This window comes from Manis pentadactyla, chromosome 7 (assembly GCF_030020395.1).
Source record: "Manis pentadactyla isolate mManPen7 chromosome 7, mManPen7.hap1, whole genome shotgun sequence".
In the NCBI taxonomy this organism is placed as follows: Eukaryota; Metazoa; Chordata; class Mammalia; order Pholidota; family Manidae; genus Manis; species Manis pentadactyla.
Window position 1 is genome coordinate 129,448,005 of NC_080025.1, and position 27,997 is coordinate 129,476,001.

The 27,997-nt window shown below is 50.8% G+C and overlaps 1 protein-coding gene across 1 annotated transcript in view; it reads right to left on the bottom strand.

Moving 5' to 3' along the window:
• PLXNA4 (plexin A4) overlaps positions 1-27,997 on the bottom strand; it is a 441,960-nt gene that overhangs the window by 39,056 nt on the left and 374,907 nt on the right. The window contains exons 13-21 of the mRNA XM_057504773.1: positions 24,650-24,801; positions 20,449-20,566; positions 14,938-15,074; positions 13,680-13,844; positions 10,581-10,674; positions 9,845-10,084; positions 9,050-9,196; positions 8,162-8,396; positions 5,176-5,318 (exon numbers count right to left, since the gene is read on the bottom strand). Coding sequence (XP_057360756.1) covers positions 5,176-5,318; positions 8,162-8,396; positions 9,050-9,196; positions 9,845-10,084; positions 10,581-10,674; positions 13,680-13,844; positions 14,938-15,074; positions 20,449-20,566; positions 24,650-24,801 — 1,431 coding nt within the window. The remainder of the gene's footprint in view (positions 1-5,175; positions 5,319-8,161; positions 8,397-9,049; positions 9,197-9,844; positions 10,085-10,580; positions 10,675-13,679; positions 13,845-14,937; positions 15,075-20,448; positions 20,567-24,649; positions 24,802-27,997) is intronic.

Genomic DNA, 27,997 nt, shown 5'->3' on the forward strand with positions numbered 1-27,997 from the left:
TTCGGCCCCTCATCCATCCTCCCCATCCTTCACCATGTCCAGTCCCAGCTCTGAGCCTAGGAGGTGACTGAAACCATCTCTGAGCCCTCCCTGTAGCTCCACGCAGGGCCTCCCAGCAGTTGAGGCTGTCATCGAGGGTAGGGGAGCCACGTGTGGGTTTGGTACTGGGGCACCTGGAGAGGAGGAGAGGACACTGGCCAGCCAGATGGCACATTTGGCATGAGGACATGCCCTGGACCTCCTGCCATGGCTGCACATGCCTTCTGAGCAGCACAGCCTGGGGCTCTGGAGGGGACAGGTTAGCAAAGCCCCCTGATGGGAAACAGCATCCTGGTCAGCAACATGGGGTTCGGAGTCCAAGAGCCTACCCGACGCATACAGGGAGAAGAGCGGTTACCTCTGGGCTCTACTGCCTCATCCATAAAATGAGATTATGAGTGCCTATGTCATAATGTTTTATGAACATTAATAAGATAATGTATGTAAAGTGCTTGCACACATAGTGCGCACTTAAGCGGCAGCAGTTTTATTCCCTCCCTCTCCTACTCCATTGGCTGTTTCACCCAAGAGCTTCTGAGATAGCTAATGTGCTGGCACAGTTTCCTGGGGTGCAGACGGTAGGCATTCTATCCCCCACCCCATTTTATGAAGGGGGAGATGGAAGAGAAGTATCTTGGTGAAAGAGTATCCAGAACAATTACCCATTGTAACTTGCCAGCCCCAACCCCCTAAGCAAATGCCACTCTGAAACAAGCCTTTCTTTATTCGCCAGATGGTTCAATAATTTAGCTGAAGTCTGTGAGTATAAAACTGGATACTAAATTTTAATTGCAACCCAATAGGTTAGAGTTTAGGAGGCAATGATAGGTTGAAAATGGGGTGTGTGGGTACTGTTTGTTCTGTCTTTAAAGGATTGGTGTGTGCCCAGTGCCTAGGCAGCCCCTTACCCAAACGCCTGGACTGCACACATATGGTCACAAAAGAGAGGGCCTCATGGCTTACTCTCTCAGACACCTCCTTCATGTGCCTCTGTGGTTCATGCCCATCCAGTAGGCAGGCATTCCAGAAGCTGAGAAGGTCGGGTAACATTGCTTCAAGTCAGTCAATGGCTTCCCAGGGGAAGTTTCAGTACTCAGAAAACCAACAGGGATAAACTATTCCAGTGGCAAGGAGGGGCTGGGAAAAAATAAGATCCCTGGGTCTTGCATTGGAGGCTGGATCTCCCATAGTCCCAGGCTGATGTGGGACAGTAGAAGTTGATTTCTGTCTATAAGCAATTAATTAGTGAGTTTTATGGAAATGAAAAGCCATATGTTTGGGGTATATACCTGGAAGCAGAAGCTTGAACAGATATTTGCACACCCATGTTCATAGTAACATTATTCACAATAGCCAAAAGGTGGAAGCAACCCAAGTGTCCATTGACAGATGAATGGATAAACAGAATGTGGTTTATACATACAATGGAATATTATTCAGCCTTAAAAGGATAGAAATTCTGTCACATGTGACAATAGGGTGAACCTTGAAAACATTTTGCTAAGTGAAATAAAACAGTCACAAAAGAACAAATACTATACAATTCCTCTTATTAGAAGTGCCAAGGGTAGTCAGATTCACAGAGACAGAAAGCAGAACGGTGGTTACCAGGGGCTGGGGGAAGACAAAGTGGGGAGTTAGTGTTTAATGGGTACAGATTTTCAGTTGGGGAAGATGGAAAAGTTCTGGATAAAGATGGTGGTGATGGCTGCACAATAATGTGGATATACTTAATGCCACTGTAATGTACACTTAACAATGGTTGAAATGGCAAGTTTTATGTTTTGTACATGTTCCCACAGTTAAAAAAAAAAATCTGTGTGACCTTCAGAGTCCACGCCTGACAAACAACCATCTCCAGGGCTCCAACTCAGGGAAATTAGTGAAGATAGCTGTTAACTCCTTCGTGAGCAGAAGCATGGGATTAGCAAGTCTCCCCTTGTGACAAAGGCAGGGAAGGAGAGAAGGCTCAGGTTTGATGTGAAATTTTAAGGTCCCAGATGAGGAACAGGCCATGGTATGACATGAGGTGGTTTGTAATGGGGGCAGGGGTGGGGTGCCCACCCAGAGGGCATCTTGGGAGTAAAACAAGCTCATAAGTGATCATCAGAATCCACCTTCTCTCCCACAGCCCTCCAAGGGTGAGATCATCTGACACCCAGTGACAGAGGGATGGGCAGGAAGCGAACGGCTCCTGGTGCTGTGGCTCTGGGTGCACCCTCGAGTGTATCAAGCTCATGGGGTGGACAGTGTCACTGTGAAGTGAAGGGACTCTGGGTCTCTGAGACTGGGAATTGGGTACTGAACAAGGGCTCTCAGAGCCTCTGGGCAGAGAGAGGAAGGTGCTGCAGTTCATTCTGTAGCCCCGGCAGCCTCTGATTAGGGGTGCCCCAGATGCCAGGGAGCATGGCAGGCAGGGCCAGGCAGCACGCAGTGAAGCAGGGAGTTGCTCCATGCAGGTGCTGAGGTGGGTGTGAGGGTGCTCAGGTTTCTGTTTGTTGAGCCCAGCTTGCCAGGCAGGCACCTGGTGCCGTGCACCTACTGAGGAATGAGCCTAGGGGTTGGGCGGCAATTGTGTGTCTTGCTTCTCTCAGGTAACTGACCCTACAAGAAGGCCTTGGGAGAGGAAGCGGGGTAGGGATCCCAACAACTTCCAGCAAGGGGGTTGGTACAGCTCTCAAGGGACATGAAAGGGAATCATTTGTACTGTGGTCCTGGTGAACAGGGCTGCTGTAGACAGTGAAGCAGGCAGTGCACTGAACGACTCCAGAGATGCCACATATGAATGGTGCCCTCTGGAGCAGGGCAATGTTTAACATGCACAACCACCCAGGAGATCCTGTGGGAGAATGAGCCCTGCAGTCTCCTGCCACCACCCTGGGCAGCCCTTGGGAGTGCACTGCTCCGGGTGTGTGCTAACGCAGTGCCAAACCAGGCCTCAGCATCTGAGAATCTATGGAGATGCAAGTGCATGTGGAAAAGCCTTAAGATACGGAATTAAATGAGGAGCAGGACCACACAAGGGGGGCTAGCATGATTTATAATGTGGCCATAGGGACAGTCAGAAAAAGGTGTGGAGTGTGTGTGTGTCCATCAAGAGAGCACCTCGTGTGGGAGGTGCTGGCCCCTAGGCTGCTTCCAAATATTCAGGCTGCCCTGTAGGCACGCCAGCTTTGAAATGGTCTCAGAAATCAAACTTTTGATTTAAAAGTTAAGTGTTTAAAGGAAATCTACTTGGAATTTTGAGCCTGTGAAAGAGGGAGAATATCTTTCTATGCTCATCCTAGTTGATTTCTCATTTTGATTACTCTCCATCCTGCCTACAGAGGGGCATGGGGATGTACAAACAAGATTTCCCTTCCTAGGAGTACCGTTCCCACTCTATTCATGCAGACACACAGACATACATTTATTCAAATCAGTCAGCATTTCCCGCATGCCTACTATGTGCCCAGCACTCTGTGGGGAGCCAGAATTATAAAAATAAGTGAGGAACAGCAGTGTACACATCCGCCCACAAGTACACACAGCCTTCTCCTTCCATCACGCTGATGTCTACTGTAGCCGTTAACTTGTATACTTCAGTGGACTGAGCACCCGGGTATTTTGAGGGAAATAAAAATGAGGCTGGAGAAAAGATTAAGAAAGAGAAAAATTAGGGGGAATGAGGGAGGACGAAGGCAAGGAGAGAGAGACCAAGGAAATGGTAGAGAGGGTGTCATAATACAGAGAGTGTTTTCATTTGTGTGTCTGACCCATGTGTAGATGCTCATGTGCATACACACAAATAGATGTGTGACAGGGAGGAAAGGCTCATTAGTGATGAGGACCCGAGCTCTCTACCCACAGCTCTGAAAGTGCCTCTTGCTATCTGTCCACTAAGGAGTTGGGGGGTGCCTCCAGCAGACAGCAGAGCCCATGCTCCCTCTACAGAAACACACACATACTTTATTCAACAAACAAGTAGACCTGTGTCTGAGCCCCAAAGTCCCAGGGGACTTGCTGTGTCCACTGCAGAGGTTCATAGCCTCTACCTCTCCTTGGAGAGCTACGTAGACATCCCACAGGGCTCAGTAGCTGCAAAATCCTGCAGACTCCTGAGCAATGGGTCTGTTTTTATTTCTTGGACAATATAAATCCTAGAATTAATCTTATTTTTCATTGTTGCTTTGGCTGGAGACTTCCATGCATCCTAACCACTATCCAGAGCTATGGGACATGATACTGATGTAGCGCCTTAGAAGCCAAGTGCACAGGCTTGTCGCTGGGGCCACAGACTCTGAAGTCTAACCACTGGACTCAAATGGTGGCCCTGCGCCCTCCCAGCTGTGTGACCCCAGAACTCTCTGTGCCCTTGGTTTGGTCACTTGTGAAATGAATGCACCTACTTCAGAAGGCCCTTGGGAGGTTAAATTAATGTAGACACAGAAAGTACTTAAAATTGGACCAGGACATTAGTCAGCAAATCAACTAATAGTGATTAGTCCTTATGATTATTATTTGGCCTGGTTTCCTCATTTATGTGTTTCCCTTTCTTCTGGAATTTATTGTTATAAGTCATTCCAAATCCCTTTCAGAGCAAAGCGTATTATGAATATATGCATAAGCCAGATACTATGCTAGACAGTAAGTGGAATAAAATGTTCAGAAGACGAGGTCCCCGCTGGTGCAAAAGACAGTTATGATCTTATCATTCCCATCTCCACCTCCCTTCCCAGCACAGCACTTATCTTTTCCACATATATTTATTGAGCACCAACTAAGTGATGAAATTCCTTACATGGTGGTTTTTTTCAGCGAGGGTCCATGAACTCCCCGCATTTGTTTTCCAGACTCCATGTCTCTGTGCTTATGTACAGTGTGTTGGGGAGAGGCTCTTCAGCTTCCATCCCATTCTCAAGGGACCCTTGACTCCGTAGGACCCAAGGCTCTACTCCCATCCCCGCTCTTGGCTCCATTTCCTCCAGAGGGGCCGCCTAGTGCCAGCAAGCAGGGGAACGTTGGGCAAGTGTACTCCCTCCCTGGCCTCAGCCTTTTCACTTCCAAATGAGGCAGCTGCCCTGGAAGGTCACCTCTATCTTTCCCTGCACTAACACCACAAAGGGGAAGGGCATGGCCATGAGTACTGCCTCTCACCTCGAGGTCCCGGAGGACAGGGTGGTCTTCAATTCCCGGGAACAGCACCCGCATGGTGTAGGTCCTGTAGTCCAGGAACGGAATCCCAGCTCCATCCAGGTCACTGGTCAACTCATGTATGTCTGTCTGCAGTTCGGCAAAAGCTGGCACAAAGAGGAGCCCATGAGGCTGCTGGGCAGGGTGGGCCCAAGAGTTACCCTCAGGACACTTGGAACCCTCACCCAGGCCCCTAGGAGACATGAGCAGTGGACCTCAGATGTGCAGGAATAAGAAGGGGGGATGTTTTGAGTAGCTGGGGTGAATGATACAGGAATGGGAGAAAGATGAAGTGCCAGGAAGTTTGTCTGTGGCCAAATTCCTTCCAGACCATGGATGAGGGGCCCTGTCACAGATCCATGCAGCTGCGGGGCCAGGAGGGCCTCCCCAGCTGAAGATGAAGGATTTGGTTTGCAAAATACACTGGGAGATAGCAGGCATGTCAAGGGATAAGGGAGGGGGGTAGAGGTTCCAATGATGGAGAGTCTATTCCTTATTCTTGTCTTTCAGTGAGTTTCCTTACAAGAGTTAAGAGCAATTTCTTCTGAAGTCCCAGTTCTGGGCCATGCAGCTCCCCGAGGCTTCACACTACCAAATGGGGCCAGAGGAAAGTTCTGCCACATGAATATATTCCTTCTGGATAAATGTGCAGGGTGCATCTTTGTTCTTCCTCCTCAAAGTGATGCCACGCCATGGTGAATTATGATGTGCATGTGAGCACTGTTGTCTGTGGAGGCAGCTCAGGCCTCCAGATGGTCCCAGAGCCACAAGACCCCCTCCTTGTGACCTTCAAGAAAGTCCAACACACAGCCACCAGTTTTTACACTGGGCCAAAGCTGTGACCACTCTCTGTCCTGGGCACAGCGCTCCTCCTGGGCCACCCTGGCAGGTAGTCAGAGGTGATACACCGAGCCCACCCCTGCTCCACCATTCTCCTTGCATACACACAAGCTGGATGGACGAATATGTGCTGGCAAAGAAGAAGAGCCAGTGGACATTGATTAAATACTACTGCTTTCTATTCATACAAACACAAGAATGGAGAAAAATTCTTTGTGGGCTCAGAAAGGCTCACAAGCCCAGTGTGGCTCTAGTGGGCTCTGCTGCTCACACCACATGAACACAGCCTGGCAGCCCCAGGCACTGTTGATGGAGGCCTGGCGGCACCGTGCAGTGCTAACTTCTGGGCCCTAGGACACCAGGGCTGCTTGTTTGATAGAACAACGGGGCTGCCACCAGGCCCCTGGAGGGGCTGCTGCAGACCCCTCCTGTGCTACTCTCTTTCTGCACCCCTGTCACACTGACACAGGGGGTCCTTGTCAAGGAAAGTGACCCCAAAGGCAAGCAATCCTAATGCACCCAAAGTAAAACTTACATTAAACGTGTATGTGCATGCATGTGTGTGAGTGGGGTGTCAGTCGGCCTTTTTGGGCATGTACTGCCACCAAGAGCCCTGATGAACACTCCGCATGTCCCAAGTGAGGAGCACGTGTGTGTGTGCAGGAATGTGCAGGACTGTGTGTGGGTGTGTACGTGCATTAGCGGACAGACGAATGTGCGTGCCTGAGTGATCATCTGAGGGTGTGAGTATGGCAGCGAGCATTTGTGGGAGTGTTTATATTCCAAAAGGTCAGGTCTGTGAAGAGCCCAGGCAGGGCCTCTTCTGAGTTTATGTGTAGAGGACACCGTGGCTCACATCAGGTCTTCAGGAAGTCACCTTCCCTGGACCTGAGCTGCCCTTTAAATGTTCAAAAGCCAGCTCTGGGGACCCCTGGAAAAAACTTTCTTGGCTAATCTACATGCACTTCATTTTAAGTCTCTCCTGTTCCACCCATGCGGGATGGCTCTCTCCTGAACCAGGAGCAAGATCCTCTCCTGGTGCCCCCACTGACACGCTGCTTCTGGACTCCCGATCTGACAGCTAATTCCTCCTCCTCTGGAATGTTCTGAGAGGATCCTGGCTTCCCACTCTCCCCGGATGCCCACCTCGGTTGCTCAGCCGGTGGGAGGAGAGGGGGAGGCTGACTTTTTATTGGTTTGTAGCTTTTGTGCCTCCAACATGCAAAGCCTGGGTGCCTGCCACACATAAAAGAGATTCTAATCACTACACCTAATTAGAGGGAAGAGTGCATTGCCGAGAAAAAAATTAAGCAGTGTAAATCTAATAAAAGGCAGTAATTAACAGTCCCACAAGGCCGATGCTGTGTTGACAAGTGAAGGATGCGGAGAGGGTGGAACGGGCCCACTGCCCCGTCAGAGAGCCGTGGTTTCCCCGGTGGGAACACAAGCGCCCCGGGGTGCAGGCGGGATTTACTCCTCATGTGAATCTACAGTGAAGTGCCCGCTTGGACCCTCCCAGGGAGACTCACGAAATGATATCCTGGAGGCGACGAGAGATGACTCCTGAGTTTCCTTCTTGGATTTAGTGCAGCTGACTTCACTTCATGGTAGTGTTGTAATTTTTTAAACTAAAGGCGGGGAAACAATCTTCCTTCTAAATCTCAGATCAGCTGCGCAGCCTTCCCTTCCTTCTAAAGGAAGAGGCTGAAGATCGCTTGGATGTGTCGCATCAGGACATCAAGGTCTCCCTGAGGGGAGAGTGTAAAACCCACCTGGCCAGGACTCAGGCTTGAGACTCGGTTTGAAATGACCCCAGGCTGACTTGGGGAGAGTGCCCTCTGTGAGGTGGATGGAGGGGAGTCCTTATGGGCCTTGCCGGGGAAGGGCCTGCCAGGGATGGGTCTGGTCCGGGCACAGACTCCCAGACCGGAGTTAGAGCTTCTGCAGTTGGAGGCCAGACACCCAGCCCCCAGGACTGCCCACTGTTGCCCAGTCCACTTGTGTGTGAGGCTCACACCCACATGCACGTGTACACACTTGCTCACACATGCACACGCACGCACACACGCAGTCTCTGGCATGGGGCCTTGGTGCCCTGGCCGCTCAGTACCTTCTTTGCACTCCAGGGCCACTCGGGACTCCAGGTTGTCCATCTGCATCTGCAGCCGCTTCAGCGTGAGGTCACTCTCCCGGGACTTGCGTTTGTAGGCGATGAGAACAGCCACGATGAAGATGAGGAGGAGGCCACCCGCCACGGCGATGCTGACGATGGCAGGCAGGCTGAGCGGGCTGTCTGGGGCGATGTAGACCATCCCTGGGGAGTACTCCATGCCACCGACTCGGGCCTGGGGGCACACCGGGTGAGAGGGAGCTGGGGGTGGGGACAGAGCATCTAGGGAGCAGCCCCAAGTCACCAGGGCAGGATGAGGGAAGTGGCTGCAGGGAGGAGTCATCACTGACTGTGAAATCCAACGTGAGGGCCCACAGGGGCTGAGGGAGAGGGTCTGGATGGCTCACAAGGGGCCCCCCTCACAAACAGAAAACCCGTACCTTCTCTTATTTAGGAGCTAACTGTCATCTTCATAAGGAAACAGCACACAACTGGGATCTAAAAACATCTGACTGGACATCAAAGACTGCCTCCCCAAAGATTCATCCCATTTCACAGATGGGTGACCGAGGCACAGAACATGACACTGTTGACCACCCCCAGGCAGACAACGGTCCTCTCCTAGAAGGTTCCCTTGCCTATCATAGGTGATTCTGCACATCATTTAATGCTCTTTTATATTGCCCTTATTGTAGCACCAGCCAGTAAGGAAAGAATGACGATCCAGAAGAAAGAGGTCAAAGTGCGGTCGGGAGAAGGAACCACGGGTATGGGGTAGCTAGGAGGAAATTCAAAGCAGGTTGAAAGCCCCTCCTGGAAAGCAGACCAGGGGGGAGCAGGTCTGCTGACACTATAGCTCCAACCAGGATGGAGTCCCACCAGCCTCACCATCACTTTGTGCCTGCCGATGAGGTTGGGGGACTCGCAGAGCAGCTGCACATCTGACACTGTCACGGTGCACGGCTTCTCCCCTACCAGCACAGTGTAGTTCAGCTTCACGTTGCCCCCAGCCACAGGTGGGATCAGGTTCTTGCCCTGGATGACAGGAAAGCCCCCATTCCCACCCAGATTCAGAACCACAGCTACTGGCTGGCTGCCATGTCCTCCCACCTGGACACCCCATCCTGTTGGGGCTGGTAGAGAGGCCACCTTCTGTAATCAGTGCCCAAAATGTGTGGTACATACATTACCATTCCCCCTCCCACAGTGGAAAATCAATAATCGAGGCACTCTTCTCAGCTTATCCCAACTGCAGCCTCAGAATCCTTCTCAACACACAGCTGTAGTCAGTCACTACCAGATTCAAATTGTCATGAGCGAAAATTAATTTGCTATCCGTGTTCCAAAGAAACCCTATACTGTGGTTTGGGAAGGGTTACACAGGAGGAGGCCTTTGACTTCCCAGGTCCTGGACTCAGCGTACAAACATTGCTTGGGAGTCAGATGGCCCGGATGGACCTGGCTCTGCTCAGGTCTCCACACCTGTAAGGAGTTTGCCTCTCAATACAAACTCCGAGAGAACGTTGACCATACTCTGGACTATAGCACAACTTCTGTGAGGGGCTCTAGACACAAATCCGGCAGAAGTCTATGACTTCTGGCATCTTCTGTGACTTGAAAAGCCTCATCTTTCCATGCAGCAGCCCCCTTTTTCCCCACCTCCTGTCCACCAGCCTTGCTCACCTTTAGAATGATAGGTGTGCCGGGCTTGAGCTCCAGGATTCCTGAGGGACCAAAGGCCTCAAACACAGGATTGGGATAGTAGGTGAAGTTGGTCTTGTTGAGAATGAGCAGGGACTGTACATTGTCCAGAATGAAGCCAAACTCCTCAGGCCTCTCGGTCAGGTCGGATTGGTGGTCGGGCCCCAGAGCAAGGGCTGGAGCCTGGCAGGTCATCTCAGTAGCGTTGAGAACCTCACAGAGCTGCAGAGGACCAAGAGAGGGAAGCTTCTTCAGCGTGTCTTGCACACTAGCCCCCACACACCCTTGGATCTCCCCCAGCACTGCCATATGCAGGATGTTGACAAGGGACAGCTGTAGGTGGGTCACAGCTCCTCTGCAGGCAGGACCACACAATCTGGGCACTCGAGAAACAAGCTGCACCTCGTTCCTTGTTCCTTTAGCTCTGCTTTGCCCACAGCAGGCACAGCAGTGACTGGGTATCTCTAAGCTGGGGAGCAGCACTGGGGTGGGGGTGGAAGGATGGAGAAATAAAGGTATGAAACCCCAGAAATCCCAGAAGTGACTGCTCCTCTATTCTATATGTCCTCTTCCCATCAGCCCCACACTCTGCGGTCACATGCAATGGTTCATCAGTGTCTGGGGAGGACCTGCCAGGGAACTTGGGGAGCCCCATGGCCTTTAGAAAGGTGATGTGCAGAGCAGGGAGCCCCAGGACCCCGGCCAGCCCTGGACTCACATTGATGTGCTCTTTCCCTCCATGCTTGGCACGGATCTGGGGGTTCTGTATGAGGTCCAGGTGAGTCCCCCATACGGCAATGGGTGTGTTTCCACTGACCGGGAAGAAAGAATGAGGCGTGTAAACACAGGGATAGAAATAGCAATGGCACTTAGTGACAACGATGATGATAATCAATCAGGCTGAGCTCTGATATTAAAGACAGAGATAACCGGGGGGCATGATAATGTTCACGGACTACGATGACAAGCTGACTGAATAATAACAAGGATGAGCTCTCAGCAGCTAAGGCGAAGACAGTGATGCCCAGATGTCCATGGCTGTCCTGCACTGAGCTCATCTGGAGCGTGGACACCCCATGGAGGCGGGTATGCAGCACAGCCCTCCCCAGAGCCTCCTAACCCCAGCCAGCTGCTTCTCTGCAGCCCTGGCTGTCCCTCCAGCCCTCACCAGTCTCAGGGAGTGTTTTGCACACTGGCCTTGGCCTAATGGAAACCTCACTCCATTGCCCCCCAGACTGCCCCCCACCAGTTCCTCTAGGGTCTGAGCACAGTCTCCTCCCATGGGCAATCCTACTACAGATGCCCACCTTACAGGCTTCAGTCACCTGAGATGTGGGAAAGATGTGAGAAATTCTTTCTCCAAGAATGCAAACATGATATGTTCTGAGACTCAAGTCTCCTGCAGCCTGGGGTCTCAGCCAGAGGACTGCTGATGAGGAGGGATCAGGAGATCCATCTTCGTGTAGCTTTTCAAAGAAAACCCGGATGCCACTGTCCTACTTCCAAGTGGCCTAAGAACTGACATGGGGTGGGGCTCTCTTCCTTGTGAGCTACTCAAAAGAACGTGATGAATCACCTTATCCACAATCAAGGGAGTATCTTTGAGAAGAATCCTGCTACCTAAAGGGAGCAGTTATGAGCCTGGAGGGTAAAGAATCCTTGATACCAGGTTCATTTCTACCCATCTTTGTGCTCCCAGTTACTTCCCTCGTTGCTGTGAAACCCAGAGAGGTGCGTTTGCCCTTTGGCAGGGGTCCAGAAGGAGCTTCTGCTATCCAGCTATCTCATCTCAATCATCAGTTTAACACCCACTTGTCAACTGTCCCCATCACTGTTCCCTAGTAAAGCCACACTTTTCTGCAGAGGTGACCCCATCACAGACTTTGTGAAACCATAGCAAAAATGCTGGAGCCATCAGCAGACCCAGAACGTGCCTCCAACCTCCCTTTTGATGTGAGAATGACTCAGGGTTGGCTACTGAGTGCCAGGAAGGACAATACCTCTATTTTTGTGACAATGGCATGAGAAAGAACTGAATTAACCAGGCTGTGAATTCCTTAGGGAGCTGTGGAGTTCATCTAGGCGCAGGGGGTTATACTGACTTCCAGGACTCACCAGGCCCTGGGGGCAAACGTGCAAGAGCCTTTTGCAACCTATTTCCCCTCTCTGTGCCTTATATTCATCGGCTTTAAGATCATGACTAAAGCTTTTAAGATCTGGGCTTTAGAGAGTAACTGCTTAAGACGACTTGAAGCAAAGCTGTCTTTCATTACGGGGAAAGGCCGGGGGTGGCAAACGATTTCTGTAAAGGGCTAGAGAGTAAATATTTTAGGCTTCCTAGGCCATATGGGCTGTTGTAATTACTCATCTCTGCTGCTGTGGTGAGAAAGCCCTTACAGACAAAACATATACAAATCAGCATGGCTGTGGCTATGTTCCAATAAAACTTTATTTACAAAAGCAGGCTGACAGCCAGATTTGGCTGCTGGGTTAGTTTACTGAGTCCTGGTTTAAAGGATTGTCATCTGGACTGGACTCAGCCCCTGTGCCTGCCTCAGCCTGTGGAGACCCCATCTTTATGCTCTCTACCCCTCTCCTGACCCCAGATGCCCTGGGAGCTGAAGCAGACAGGGGGGAGGGCTGAGGACTGGTGTGTGCGTGTGTGTAGGGGGGAGCAGGGTGCAGGGGAAGAGGGATAAGCCAGACAGCGCACTGTGCATGTGTCCCACTTGATCCTCTCAGCGGTCCTGGAGTTGAGATGAGAAATCACGGACCTGGGGAGGTTAAGTAACCTTTAAAGTCACTTGGCTGGTAAGCAGTGGAGCTAGGCCGAGTCCACTTCTTCTGCCCTCAAGCCCCATTGCATTCCCCCATGGCCTCTGCTGCAGCAGTTTCCCAGCTACCACCAGGGCCTTGCCGTCAGGATGCCCTCCGCAGCACCTTCTCATTAGGAGGTATGCTCCAGGGCCTGGAAAAGCCGACTCTGCAGGTCCTTTTCTGAGGTGAGATGCCCCTACTCCTGCACTACCCCACAGCTCCACCAGGTGGGGGCTGCCAGGGTCCCTAGGGATCCTGGAGTCTCTGAAGCCGCAGGTGAATCTCCCCAGAGTGGGGGCTCGGGGAATGCATGCAGCTGGCCCAAGTCAGCGTTTGAATGGCTGAGTGAGAAGCAGCACTGCGGGGTCCTCCTGTGAGAACATCAGACCCAGCCCTTCCCAGGACACGTGTTCTCCATACCCATGTTGGGCACTGGGGAAAGAGCAGGGAACAAGACCCAAATGCTGCCCCTGAGGAGTCTGCATAGAGAAAAGGACAAAGCAAGCAGGCAACGAGGGGTCATGAGTGCTAAGAAAAAGAGCTGCAGAATCACCGAGGACGGACGTCTGAGCCGCACCCTGGTGGTCAGAACATGCTCTCCTCCCAGAGCAGGCAAGGAAAAAGAAGTTGGTGCTGATCTTACTCTTTCTCCTACATCCCTTAGCAGGACTGGAATTATTGCCTGTATTTGCCAGAAGTGAGGTGTAGGGGAGTAGGACTGATAACCCCCAACAGTCACTGAGAGATGGGACCAGGCCTCCAAGTGGGCCCGCCAATCCTCCAATTAGGGGCTGTGTCTTGCTGGTCAGAGCATGGCCTCCAGGGCCCCGCCCCAGCCAGAGGTGCTCGAGGTGGAAGGAGGGAGCCCTGACCGGAAGGTCTGTTTTGGGGGTGGTGCTCTGAACCTACCTGAGTTCGTCAGTCACCAAAGCAGGACTGGGCCCCAGAACTCTCCTCTCCGAGGCTCATAAGAAGCAGAAGAGGTCAGGGCAGCTCCTACCTGACGATGCTCCACTCTGGCTCAATCCGCACGATGGTGGGGTCCTCCATGTACTGGAAGAACAGGTCCTGGTGGATCTTGGCTCTGTCCACCTGAACAGTCACCTTCATTTCCAGCACGTCCTCTGAGGAGGTGGTGTTGCAGACGATGTGGGATGGAGAGCGCCTGCAGGGGGAAGACATGGAGCTGAGCTCCTGGGTGTGGAGGAGGGGCGGTGGTCTAGAGTCAGGGCCCTCCCTCGCCCTCCCTGCTCCTCAGGCTCCTCAGAGGCAGTGGGTGAGTGCTGCCTCAGACACAAAGCCCTGGGGACCGCTCACAAAGTCAGTCCTTGACCAAACTGTAGACAGCTTCCTCTGAGCCCTCTTTTCAATTAGGTTGCCTTGGGCCCTGTCTCTGGCCTGTCTAGCCCCATTTTTAGCAAGAATCCCATTCAGGTGGTTGAGCAAGAATCTTCCTATCCTTAATGTTTTCTCTTAGGAATTTTCCATCCCCTTGCCATTGGCTATACATTCCCAGCTGTCCTTGCGTAGCCGGAGTCAAGCCTGCTCTCTTTCCCCACTGCTGTAGTCTTGATCCCTACTGCGATATCCCGAGGGAACTCTTCCCTACCATTTTAAGAAGTGCCAAAACAATTGTTTTTAACACTATTAACACAAGGCCTGGCCTGGCCTCACTTTAGATCTGTCAGGGCCCTCAGCAAAGCTCTGCCCCTGAAACCTCCTGCAGAGCTCATGCCTGCTGAGGGACTGTCCCCTACCACAACTCTTCAAGCCTGCACTGGCTTTACCTCCTGTCTCCCTCCTACCCACCAGGCTCCCGGCATGGAAGGCCTGCCCTTCTGGAGCTGATGGGGGAACCGTCCAGAGGGGAGGGAGAGTCGCCTGCCCTTGGAGGTACCTCAGCCAGCTGGGGCAGCTGCCCCTACCAGCCCTCAGCAGTGCCCGCTGGCTCTGCAGCAGCTGGAGAGGAGTTAACCCAAGAGAAAGGGACTCCAGATTCCAGCCTGTGTCCTGTGAACCGTAGGGTTCTGTACAATGGGGGGTATGGGGACAGCAAGGCTAAATGTGGGAAACAGTATGATAGGGCCAAAATAGCCTCAGCCAGGTGTGCACAGAAAGTCCTCTCCTGAAGAGAAGGGCCACTGTCTCAGAGAGGAGCAAGCACTTCTAAGAGGCTAGCCCAGGAGGTCTGCTGGGTGGGCTACCCTGCCCCACCCTCTGGGCTGTGAGCCCTGGAAGGCTGCCTCGAGATGGGTTACCTGTGGAAGAGGCAGGGCTGCTTCCCGAACGTCACCACCACGTTGCTGCCCGCGTTCAGGTTGGTGCCTGTGATGGTCACTTGGGTGCCGCCAGACATGGGCCCCCGGCTGGGCTTCAGATCTGAGAGAGTCAGCGTCTGCGTAGGGAAGGATCTGGCCTGAGACACAACCAGGACAGGCCCCGAGCGCCTGCCCTCTGTCATCCTTACTAATTGTGGTATCCCAGAGGGCTGGCACTGTTTCATTAGGCTTGTGTACATAAGCAACATTCTGGACCCAGAGTGTTAGCACCTCTACATTAGTAACAGTAACAATAGCTGCTATGTACTGATATTTTTAATAAGCTTTATACAGCCTATAAATAAAGTAGCCTCTATTGGGCAGGCTTTATATAATTTAATCACCAAATCCATTACACAGGGCAAGTATTATCACCCATCTTACAGAGGAGATTCAGAGATGTTAAGTGAAGTTGCAAAGGTCACACAGCTAACAAGGAGCACGGCTGAGAACTGGTTCTCCACCACCTCAGCCTCCAGTCTCAGTGGCTTTCTGGAAGGTGATCTGCTCCTTCCACAGCCCTCTCCAGAGAGCTGCCCAAAGCACCCAGTAGGCAGAGCAGTGCGATGTGTGGGCCCCTAAGGGTCAGTGGACTGAGTGAGGGGTCCGATGGGGGTGGGGGAGAAGGGACCTGTGAGTGGAGGATTTGGAGTCGCAGTCTGTTTTTTCATTAGCATTTTAATGGAAAAACTTTCCTCAGTCCCAGGTGTGAAGTCTGTATCTGCATTTAAATGGTTTCTCTCTTCCCTGCTCCTTAAAGAATTCTGCACCAAAAGTTGAACCCTCTTAGCTCCCAGGAACGGGCAGGCAACCTTCCTTTAGAGAGAGGCCTCAGATCCGGAGCCCCTCGGGCGGGCAGGAGGGAGCAGCCCCAGCGACGCAGGGCACGCGTGCTTCCGGGTCCGGCTCAGGGCACGCTGACCACCGCGCAGGCGCGCTCCGGGCCTGCCGTCTGTGGATCCGGAGCCTGGCATCCCCGTAGAACGGCCTTTTCTGGCTCTACTAAGGGTTCTGCTGGAGACCAAGATGTGGATGGGGGTGAGGCTGCGGAAAGAGCCTTCCTTCTTAGCTCTGCCGAGATCCCTGATCGCAAAAATCAGGAACTGGGTCAAAAAGTGGTTCTCTCAAAGGCGCTTGACCATTCTCTGGTTCTACAACTCGAGTCACTTCCCGCAAATGGTGCCTTCGCCCCACTTTCTGTAAAGGGAGAGTTTTCGGACCTGGGTCTTGCTGACCTCCCCAGAGAGGGAAGGGAAAATGATGAATGAGTGTGCTGTCTATGCACAGGGGCTGCTGTGAGGCCGGGGAGGTCCTGGAGCTTTAGTCCAAACTGGGAAGTTAGGATAGAGGGATGGATCTGGGGGTTGGGGGAGAGAAAAGGGGACCTGGGGCTCCCCAGCAGTCCGGGGTCAGGAAGAAGAAGGGGTGGAAGCGAGTGATCCCTGCTGGCTGTGCAGTGGCATTCCTACCAGCAGCTGGGTGGGGGGATTATTCTAGGGGTGGGAGAAGATGATGTGGAGACATGCTTTAAAGTTGTGGGAAGCTATTAATTATTCAAGTCATGCTTCATAAATATTTCACGGTGGGTTTGCATGGAAATCAAATTCTGCATTATTTGCCACACCTTCACTTGGCTCCCCGGATGGAGGTACAGGGAAGGGAAGAGCTTTCCCTCCGTCTCTCTAGCGAAAGGGCTGGTAATGAGATGGAGAGCGCTGACCAGGGGCCCTTGGCCTCAGTGCTGGGGTTTTGGGTGAATAAACTTACATATCAGGGTCTGCCCTGATGTGTAGAGGGAAACAGACCCAAACCTTGCCCTTAAACCTGGCACTGGGAAGGGCTCGCCAGCTGTCTTAGGACTCCGGAGGAGCCAGGGCCTTCTTTGTGGGGCCCAAATAATGTCACCTGTGAGCTGGGTCTGGGAATGGGAAGGCAGTGAGGGCTCTGACATGCTGGGGAGCACGAGCACAAGGGGCATTCAGTCTCTCCTTACCTCCCTTGTGAGACGTAAGGGGCCTCCTCATTCCTACCCTGCACCACCAGGAATCCTCGGGAGGGAGCTTTAATGACTGAGCCCTTAAATGCAAATAGGGTCCCGGGAGGAGGCTGGGGTTCCCAGCACCCTTCCCCCTCCCTGACGGTCTTCCCCAGTGGACATGTGGCACTAGGACCGTCCTCAGTGAGCCCCTCAAATAGAAAAGCTGCACAGATCTCTGTGTCCCCAGTACCCAGTAGGCTAATGCATGTTTCCCTTGTGGCAACAACTCCCATCTTTCCTGACCAACCTCTCCTCCTACGGGTCAACTTTCTCTCCCCCTCCCCTCTGTTCCCATCTTCTGGTGCCTTTCCTCACTATACCTCAGGCCAGGAACGGCCTCCTCAAGATCACGTGGAAAACCATATTCTGCTCTGTATAAATCCTGCCTTTCCATCCTCCTTCCATAAAGCCTCACCTTAATACCCTACATCCAACCATCCTGCTCAGGGATAGAAACAATTATAAAGACAAGACTGACCTTTCCTGAGAGTGGAAGGGGCTTTAGAATGTCTGCCACATTAGGCTCTCTGGAATAACTAAGCCCGAGAGCAGCTACCTGCAGATCCATGGTGGCTGCCCAGTAAACACTGTTACTCCTAGGCCAGTGGTCCTCGGCCCAGTCTGCAGTTAGAATCTCCTGGCGGGGGCGGGGGCTTTGTGCACCACCTGCAGAGTGTGGTTTAGCTCAGGGGGCTCCACAGTGTTTGCTTCAAAGCCCCTCAGGAGACTCCAACATGCAAGGGGGTTTAGCCCTGTCAAAGCCCTGTGGGGGCTGGCAGAGAAATAAACAACCTAAGCTTCATCTCCAAAGACTGACTGGTCTGACAGAGAAGCAGGACCACCAAGAGGCAACACTGAGCACCCGTGCAGGCAGATGCCATGGAATCCCCAGGAGCAGGAGCAGGAGTAGGAGCAGGGCCACCCGGGTGCCATGGCTGTGTATTCAGAGCAGGTTGAGGAGTGGCTCCTGAGCAGGGCTTGGCAGAATGAGGAGCTTATGGCTTGGGGCAATGTAGGGAGGGAGTTAAGAGAAAGGAAGAGGGGCAGGCCATGCAAAGGCTCAAAAATAGGATTGGATAGGCAGGGTGGGCCAGACCAAGGAAGCTGGGCAACACCTAGAGGCAGTGGGCGCCTGGGCTCTTCTTGGGGGTGCTAACACGATGACAGGGCAGATTTATTAGAATGGGCTTGGACCGAAGGCAGGGACTGAAGGCCACTGCAGTGGCAAAGAGAACGGGAAAGGTAAGACTTCAGGATGTGAGGTGGTGTGACTGACATCGGGAATTAAGGGAAGCGGAGCCACAACCCAGCAAGATTATGGGCTTGGGTGACAGGCCACTGACAGAAGAGGGCAAGTGAGGGGAACACACTGTTTGTGGGAGCTGCCAGCCTGGGTGGGTCACAGAGGTGAAGGCAGGACATTCAGGGGGCAGCAGCCTCTGATTTAGTCACAAAGCTGAGAGGTCCGGCTGTAGACATGGCACGGACAGCTAAGGCTCAAAGGAAACATCGGCTTAGTGTGGCAGCAGCCCTTCCTAGTACCATCTACTCTGTCCCTGCCAGGGGACCACAGGGTACAGGCTGCTCTGGGCGGCGGCCTGGCTGAGGAAAGCCAGTGTTTGTTTTGGCTGTGCAGCGGCGTCCTCCCTTCCACCACAGCTGCCAGGTAATTTCAGATTATTATTTCATGCCACACCACACCCCTCAAACATTTGTGAGTGTCGTCTCTCCGCGTCTCAATCTCTTTCTCTCTCCCTCTCATTATCTCAGCTCTATGGGAACATGGTTTATGTATATGTAAATATATGTAATATGCAATATATATACACTCTCTACAAATATCATACATCTATCACTAATTACCTTAGATGTACTGGGTTTAACTTGGAAATTCTCTCCCCACCCTTTCCGAAGAAGGTGTGGATACAAATCCTAGAGAAATAGGTAAAACCACATGTCTATCAAATCCTCTACATGGGTGTGTTCCATATGAACTCCTGTGCTTGGTGACGCTGTGCTTATAAGCTCAGGTGGCTTTCAAAGAGTGGAGCGGGAGGCAGCAGGGAAAGTGGGGTCCAGGCTGGACGGGGCCTGTGAGGGGCACTCCTGAGGTCTGGCCTGGCCACATTTATCTGCATGCTGGCCGCCCATCTTCCTCCCCTTCCAGACTGTGGGCCTCCTGAGGGAGGGACTGGCTTGGGTCTGATTCATCAGTGTCATACCCGCAAGTCAGGGCCATCAAACTGCATTATCAAGTTATAAAATTAAGTATTTATTAAAGAATCTAGAGCGAGGTATTGTGAGAGGTGATAAATAGTCAGTTGAAGGGAGAAAGAATGAGGAGAAAGATGAAAGAAAAACAGGAGAGGGAGGGAGGGAGAGACGAAGGAAGGAAAAAGGAGGGAAGAGAGGGGGGGAGACAGGGAAGGAAAGAGGGGGAGGGTGAAAATGGGTACCCGGTGACATATCACATGCCACATGATACCCAGGCATAAAACCCATCACCTCAGGCTCCCAGCTTCCAAAAGCAGCTCAGAGTCAGGGGGAAATTAAACCACCACAGCTGTCACCGACCTGAGAGGGAACTGATGGTAAACCCGCACTGACAATGACGTACGGGGTGCGGCCGGGCTGTGCTCATGCCACAGCCTCCCTGTCATCACAAGGCTGAGAGGTGCCAGAAGGCCTCGCCCCGCAGAGCCCCTCGCCGGGAGTTTGCCAGGCCACCTTGGCAGGGCCAGGGAGAGTCCAGGCTGGAGGGAGTGTGAGGGGGGATAGGTCTGTGGAGTGGCCATGGGGTGCGGAGGGAGATGGTAATGAAGAGGAAGGTGGGGCGGGTGCGGGTGCAGTGTGGATGATGAGGTCATGGACTGGGATGATGGTGAGTGGGGGACAGGGATCAGTGAGGCAGCTGGGGTGGCACTGCTTGGTGCCAGCATGCAGGGTAAGGACACAGGAGCCATGGTGCCAACAGGAGAAACCATAAAGGAAATGACACCAGAGTGATAAATCTGTTCCGCGTAGTTTTCAACATAGCACCATGGCGCAGATGCTGTTATTGTCACTTCATTTTAGAAATGAAGAAGTGAAGACCACAAAAAGGTCCAGGGCTCAGCGCCCAGCAGTCCAGACACATGACAGGCACTCTCACCTTCGGTGCCGCCCTGTCCGTCAGCCAGAAGGGGACACTGGGCCCAGAGCCGAGCGACTCCCTGAGCCACAGGCCAGGCCCGGCGCAGGTGGATTTGGGTCCCAGTCTCGCGGACTTCCATGGCTGTGTTTTCCTGCACTACAGGGTAGGTCTCCTTGCCCTTACCCTGGGTCTGCCCACAGAGGTCTAGACGCCCAGCAGTCATGGTACCGAGGTGTGTGTCCTGCACCCACCAGGCCAGGCCCCTGGGGGCCAGACTCACCATGAAGTAATAGAGCTGCGAGGACCGGGCCATGAACTCGGGCCGGCACACGGCCACACAGATCTCCACGAAGCCCGCGTGCTGGCTGGGCTTGGCCTCCCCCATCTCACACACGATCCTGCAGGGAGGAGAGGACAGACGCTGTGGGTCACGGCAGGATCACAGACTCCCAGCCCCAGTCTCTGGGCTGCATGCCTACCCAGGCCCCTTCTCTGCAGCAGGATCTCAGCTGAGGGCATCTGGGGAGAGGTGAAGGACACCCTGATTCCTGGCAGGAGCTCCTCCTTGGTTCTCAGGGCACAGGGACTGCGACCTACAGGGGTCTCCTGGGAGGACCTCTATAAATGGGGAGCCTAGGGGAGGGTCCTTGTGTTCTGATACAGACGCTCAATCCCTAATTCATGAATTGTTCACTCAGTTGTGAATGAGAGTGTGGGAATGTTTCAGCCAAACAGTTTAGGGAACACTGCCAGTGGGACCCAGAGGCATATAGTGACTTACCCAAGGGACCCCAGCAAGTCCGACAGGGACTGGAGCAGACCTAAGGTTTCCAGATCCTCCCCATGGCTCCCAAAGCATGGACTGCACCTGGGACGTGCCTTCTGCTCTCAGCCCCCGCTGAGGGCCTGGCGGGCCAGGAGATACTGAGTTGTGGGCGAGAGTCATAAATTTTTCCCTTTCTAAAAATTTTAATTACAAAATTTGTCCATACCCTTTGCAAACAAGACAGTATAGAAGGTGACAGTAAAAAGTGAGTGCCCCTTTCTTCACTCCTAATCTCCTTTGAAAGTTTGGTATATATATTCTCACAGACCTTTTCCTAGACCTATGCAACATATATAAATCTATTATATATGTATTTATAATATGTATATAAATATATGAACACCCCCATTTTACAAATGCAGAAACTGAGGCACAGAAGTTGGGCAACTTGCCCAAATATATACATTTGCACACATACACACACTTGTATATACATATATTTGATATGATGCACACAAATAGACAAATGTTATTTATATATACACATACATACAATTAAATACAAACATCCATATATAAAGAAACATATACATGATTTAAAAAATAAACATGAAACATAACTACTCACTCTTCTAAGCCTCTCTCTTTTTACTCAACAATACAGCAGGCACTTCCCTTCAGGTCACTGCCTGGAGAGCCCCGCTTTATCCTTTTTAACAGTTTCATAGTATTTCATACTATGACTGTATCATCATTTATGTAACCATCCTTCTATTGATGTACATTGACCTTAGCCTGGTTTTTTTCCTACTCCAAATAGTTCTACAAAGTGAACCCACTTATACATGTATCCTTAAGCATTGCATATTTATTAGAATAGATTTCTGAGCAGGGAACTTGCTGGGTCATTGTTTGTACATTTAACGTTTGAAAGGTAGAGTGAAATAATGGTCTAAAGGGTTGCACCAATTTGCATTTCTATCAACAGCAATTCAGTGAGATCCCTTCACTGTTCTGCCAACACTAGACATTATCAGTTCTTTGAAAGTTTTTCCAATATAACAGGAAAAAAATGATCTCATTTTCATTTTTAGTTCCCTGATTATGAATTGAGGTTGCATATATTTTCATTTGTGTGTGTGTGTGTGTGTGCACGTGCATACTTTAATCTTACATGACCTTTCCTTTGACTGGTTTGAAGCCATCTCTTTATTTTGCTAATAGATTGTATTTTTTTTTTTTGTAGGAGCTTCTGAATTAGGAGCATTGACTTTAGTTTGTAATGAATATTGTAATTATCTTCTCCCTGTTTGTCACCTTTCAACTTTGTTTATAATGTCTTTTGCCACACTTTAGTTTGACAGTATCTGTACGGCTCAAATGGTTGGTATTTTACGTTATGGCTTCCAGGTTCTGTGTCTCTCTTAGAAAGAACTCCTGAGTGAGTGTCCAGCAAACATATATGACTTTCTGTCCAGATAACATAATTAATACATGTTCAGTGTAAAAAACATGGACATAAAAGCACTTGCCATACACATTCCTTCTCCTCCCCCAAGTGTACCATCCAGTACTGAATATTTCCAGTCTCGCTTTTCAAGATTAATTAGAAACACGGTATTCTGCTTGGTAACCTATTTTCTCACTTAATACACCTTAAGTGTATGCTTAGTTATGATTTTTCTGCAGTATCACATTTAATGGCTGTGTAGTTTTCTATCCTGTGCATATGTAATAATTTATTGAATTGATTAACTCCCTATTTTTAGACATAAAAATAGCTTCAATATTTTCACTATTACAAATAAGGCCAAAATAAGCATTCTTGCATCTAAATGTGTGTGCATTCTGGTTATTTAGGGAAAGTTCTAGAAGTTTTATGGCCAGTCTAAAGTATTATGGCCTACATTTCCAAACTGCCTTCCAGAAAGCGTGTCCCAATTTACCCTCCTGACGTGATTATTTGAGTGTGCTATTTCTCATGCCTTTCATTTGCACTGGGCATGAACTTTAAAACTGTTCCCCATTGTTTTAATTTGCATTTCATTGATTACTACTGATGTTAAAAACATTTTTAACTATGACTTTTGCTTCTTTGTCTGTCTTATGAATTGCACCTTCATGCTTTTTTGTTCATTTGGGGATATTTGCCTTTTATTTATGGAGCCTCTTTATATGTGAAGAAAAAGCATCTATTAACTGTAATAGGGCATAACCATATTCCTAATTTATCACTTATATTTTTACTTTGTTTACAATGGCTTTGATCCACAAGGGTTACATTTTATGCACTCAATCCCCTAATACTTTTCTTTGTAATTTTTTCTTTGGCAGTTATGCTCAGACCATCTTCTCTTTCTTGAAATCACATCCATTCTCTCATGCATTTTCTTCTAATTTTTTAGTCTCATTTTTTTTCACGTAACTCTTTAATCCATCTGGAATTTATTTTGGTGTACAATGTGGAATACAGATCTGATATTACATTTTTTCCAGGGAGTTAACCAGCACCACTTACTGACCTTGCCTTTCCTTGCTCACTTGAAAGGTCCCCTTTATCATATACTAAGTTTTTATATATCAGGATTCTTTCCCTGGGTGTTCTATCTTATTCCGCTAACCTAACTGGTATGACAATATTTCAATCATGTGGCTTTACAATAATGTAGTTTATAGCTGGCTATTCAGGTCTACAGTAGGGCATTTTAAAGTACCCCGGATCACCGTGTATCAGTAGCAGCTTGCTTTGGTTTTGTTCTAATAAGTTCTTGGAAAATTGAGGGAGCCACAGAAAGATCTTTGAGTAAATAAGCAATGATGGAACAGGGAGGTGAATCCTATCAAGACTAGAGCCTTCAAACATCCAATCTGCTATGAATGCCTTAGGAAGACCTGCATGGAAATCAGGAGAAATATAGAATGGCAGTATTATTGCCAAACTGGGGCAAGACCCAGCAAGCAGACATGTGAACTGCACCAACCTACCTAAGGGAGGCCTTGCAAAGAGTCAATAGCTTATGCACACAGGACAAGTGGCAAGGTTTCACTGCAGGGAGGGCGGCAAAGATGGAACACAATATAGATTCTACTGTGCTGGTAAACATTTCATGGTTGTGCTTGCTGGGCTGGAAAATTGTGTTTACTTATTTGCACGGAAATACATGACTCACAAACCTCCTCCAGCATGGGGGTTAGAGGTCAGGGTTACTTGCTAAATGACCCACTAGGTGCACCAGCAGACTTTGCAAGAGAAAAATGATCCAAAGCATTCCAAAGGTGGAGTTTCATTTGCAGTTTCCATATAGAGAAGCACAGGATCGGCTTCTTCAGTAATTGGGGGAGGACATGAGTGGGGAGACGAGGACAGCCGAGGGATAAGGAAATGAACACTCACTACTATTACAGGTTTTAATTTTGCTTTGTTCACTGATACCTACCACCAGCACCCCAAGGAGGTAGAAATCACTTTTCTCTTTCCTCCCAGCCATTTTCTTTACTTTTTTATACTCCCGCCAGTATGGCAGCTAGCTATTTCACGGGCTGGGGAGTTGTGGGAGTACCCCCAACACCCCAGAAGGTTAAGGGCATTCTCCTTCTCCGGGAGACAAGTTCCAAGACTGTTTGCAGGTGGCCATCTGCTGTTGGCCAGGGAAGGTAAGTCAGCCACACGAGGGAGTTGTCGTGCCTGCCCGTGTCTCAGGTGGCTTCCACTTACTGTTCTGCAGGGATGTAGCCGTCCACCAAAGGGCTGCACTCCACACCAGCCACCTTGACATGGGAAGCGATGTCCCGGAATTCCAGGCCCAGGTTCTCCCCTCGGATGGTGACCTTGGTGCCCCCTTCCCGGGGGCCTGTCACTGGAATTATCTGGAGGGAGGAAGCATGGTAATTTGACAGGCACCAAGACTGAACCACCACCCACTTGCTGATGGGGCAAAAAGAGCCTGCTGGCTCTTCCCTGTCTCCACCCAATTCCCTGAGTTGGGTCCATGTCCAGGAAGGCACCCAGATCTGGGACTGTCCATTGCAGGAGGTCCTGGTAGAGCAGTCTGCATTTGTGTGTGGTTTTAGCCACAGTATTTGAAGCCCCTTGTACCTCTTCCTATTTCACAGAGGAAGAGATGAGGGGACGGAACATGATCCGCGTTACTACCGGGTGATGGACAGAAAGTCGGGACTAATGCCTTCCAGCATCTGCAGCTCTGGTTCCAGTCTAAGGAGGATGAGCAACCCGCCTATCACCCCACGGCCCTCCATGCCATGGCAATCCACCCATCTTTCAAGACCCTTCTCAAATGTCACTTCCTCAAAGCTGGATGTTCTCTCTCTTTCCATCGAAATTTCAAGGCACTTTCTTTGTGCTCCTTTCATGGTAACAATTATTGTGTCTGATTCCTCATCCTTCAGAGAGCAGGGATGGTGTCTCATGTCACCCTGTGGACTTCTCAGTGATGGCACCATTTTTATTTCTTGAGTTAGTTGCAACTGTCCTGAAAACTACAACTATCTAAGTGTCTTCCTGGCATTAGAAGAGCATTTGTTCCACCCCCTTTGTCTTCATTGTTTGGCTCAGTTTCTAACAGAGATGGATTTAATTTGGACTTTACCCTCATGCACTGGCCAAAATGACTGGCTTTTCCTCCCAAGAGGTGATTGTTGGTATAAAAACCCATGATTGAAATATTAGGAATCAACAACCAAGGGCCAGCTTTGAGGTAGGGGCAAACATTTCACATGATCTAATTATGACATCCCACTGCAATGACCTTAGTGGTAGAAGACATTCTGTGCCAGCCTCTGTCGGCATTTGTAGATGAGAGCAGGGCGCAATTGCCATTGGTGGTGCCTCTGAGCATCAGCACCTGGATCTTGGCCAGTGTCAATGGGATCACAACTGGAGGAGCTCAGATAGCCCACCTCTCAACATTTCCTGCTCTCCCCACTCCCCATGGGTCACACCTGAGGGTTCCTTCCTGGCGGGAGGGTGAGATAGAGAAGTGAAAGAAGCTAGGCTGGGGTGCCCCCGAGTGGCAGCTGTGCCAGGGATGGATGTTCACCTACAAAAGTCAAGCTACTTCCTGCTTTTTACACATGCGTGTTTGTGAGTGAGTGTGCACATGAGTGTGAGGGTTTGCACGTGCATGTTCCCACTGCAGTGGAAAGACAGATTCCTTGGAGACATGGACCCACTTCTGTGTGAGGGAGGTGGGCAGCTATAGGGAGGACAGGGAGAGGGAGTCCATGTCCTTCTCAAATACCTGTCTGCCGAGTCCCCAGAGCACCACTGGTACCTGGCAGCAGCGTCTGCGTGACATCCCAGCCCTGGCCTGTCCTCCCGAGAAAGGAACTTTATCTCTGGCCCGTTCTTTGGTTCCCTGGGTACGCTGGAGGGCCGATGCCAGCAGGGAGCCAGTAAATAGCCTCCATCGCAGGGAGATGTGTTTAATTTGCCATCTCCTCCCTGTGATTTTCTTGGTCTCAGGCCAAGAAGAAAGCAAGTCCCACTGTTTGTGGCCGACTCACATTAGCAGTCCGGCATGGCAGCTCCCGGGGACAGTTTCTTACTAAGGGCTCCAGGGTTGGGGGTGGCTGGAAAGGAGGGAGAGAGGGACACGGCCCAGGTCTAGGGAATAGAGGGGTGTCCATCTGCCCTTCTCCAGATAATTCTGAGATTAAATGCATAAGTATCTTCCCTCAGTTTGAGAATCACTGTTGAGATTCCTACCCATGCAGGAGATGGAAGTGGGGGCTAAGAGAAACTCCCGGTGTCTGGCTAACCAGGAATGTGGAGGGCCAGGGGTCCAAAGAGGGGGCACATACAGAGGGCTGCCCCGTGGGGCCGCTTTACTGGAGGAGTCTGCTCATTCACAAAGGTCACGCTCCTCCCTGCTTTTCACATCCCTGGTGTGTGGGCAGTTTGTGAGTGGGGGTACGGGGGAATATATGGCTGTGTTACCACTGTAGTGGATGAGAACATTAATCTAGGAATCAAGAGACCTGGGGTTCAGGGCCCATATGATTTACACTTTGGGTAGCATAAATAGTCATCTCCGAGCATTGGTCTTTTTTATCTGGTAAAGGGTCGTACTAACCCTGACCTTGGCAGGCATTAAGGGTTGAATTGTGTCCTCCCCGAACCCACACACTGAAGTCCAGCCCTTAGTGCCTCTAAATGTGATCTTTGGAGAAAGGGTCTTTACAGAGGTAATCAAGTTAAAACGAGGTCATTTGGATGGATCTTAATCCAGGATGACTAATTTCCTTATGAAAAGGGGAAATTTGGACACAAACACGTAGAAGACAATGTGAAGAGATGCACAGAGAAGACAGCCCTCCACAGCCAAGGAGAGGCACGTGGAGCAGCCCCTCCTCCCTCACCCCCCCAGGGGACCAGCCCTGCCCACTGACACCTTGGTCTGGCCCAGCCACGGGGACTGAGGGACAATCAGTGCTTGTTGTTTAAGCCACTGTGAGTGCTTGTTGTTTGCGGCGCTGTGAGGCAGCCCTAGGAAACCGTATAGCAGGGAGATTGCGCAGACCGGTGGAATAAGCGCTACTTGGTAAACTATAAAGCACCACACAGGTGTTTGGCCAAAATGCCCCTGTTAGATGGGATACATGTGTGTTTGTCAAACTTTGCACAGAGCCTCATGCCCGGTCTTTCCTCACTAATGCAGAGACAGAGGCTGACCTTCCTTCTCCCTCTTCTCTCCTCTAACCCCCTCTGTTTCGTTATTATAATCAGCATCCACTATGGCAAAGAGGCACACAGCGCCTGCTATCTGCTAAGCACTGTGCTGGAGGCGCAGTGTGAGTCACACACAGTCCCAGCGTAGAGATGGATGCGCCTCTTCCTTCTTTTACCAGGGGAGCAGGGGGCTCCAGCCACGGTGGGAGGAGGGACCTCAGCAGGTCTTTCTGCCTAGGCAGGGGAGGGGGAGGTGAAGACAATAGGCCACCTAAACAAAGTCCAGGGGGCAGCAACCCCCGTGGCTGAGACTTGCATGGCAATGATTTTAACAATGCTGATGATGAACAGAGGAGGAGGGGGACGGGTGAGATC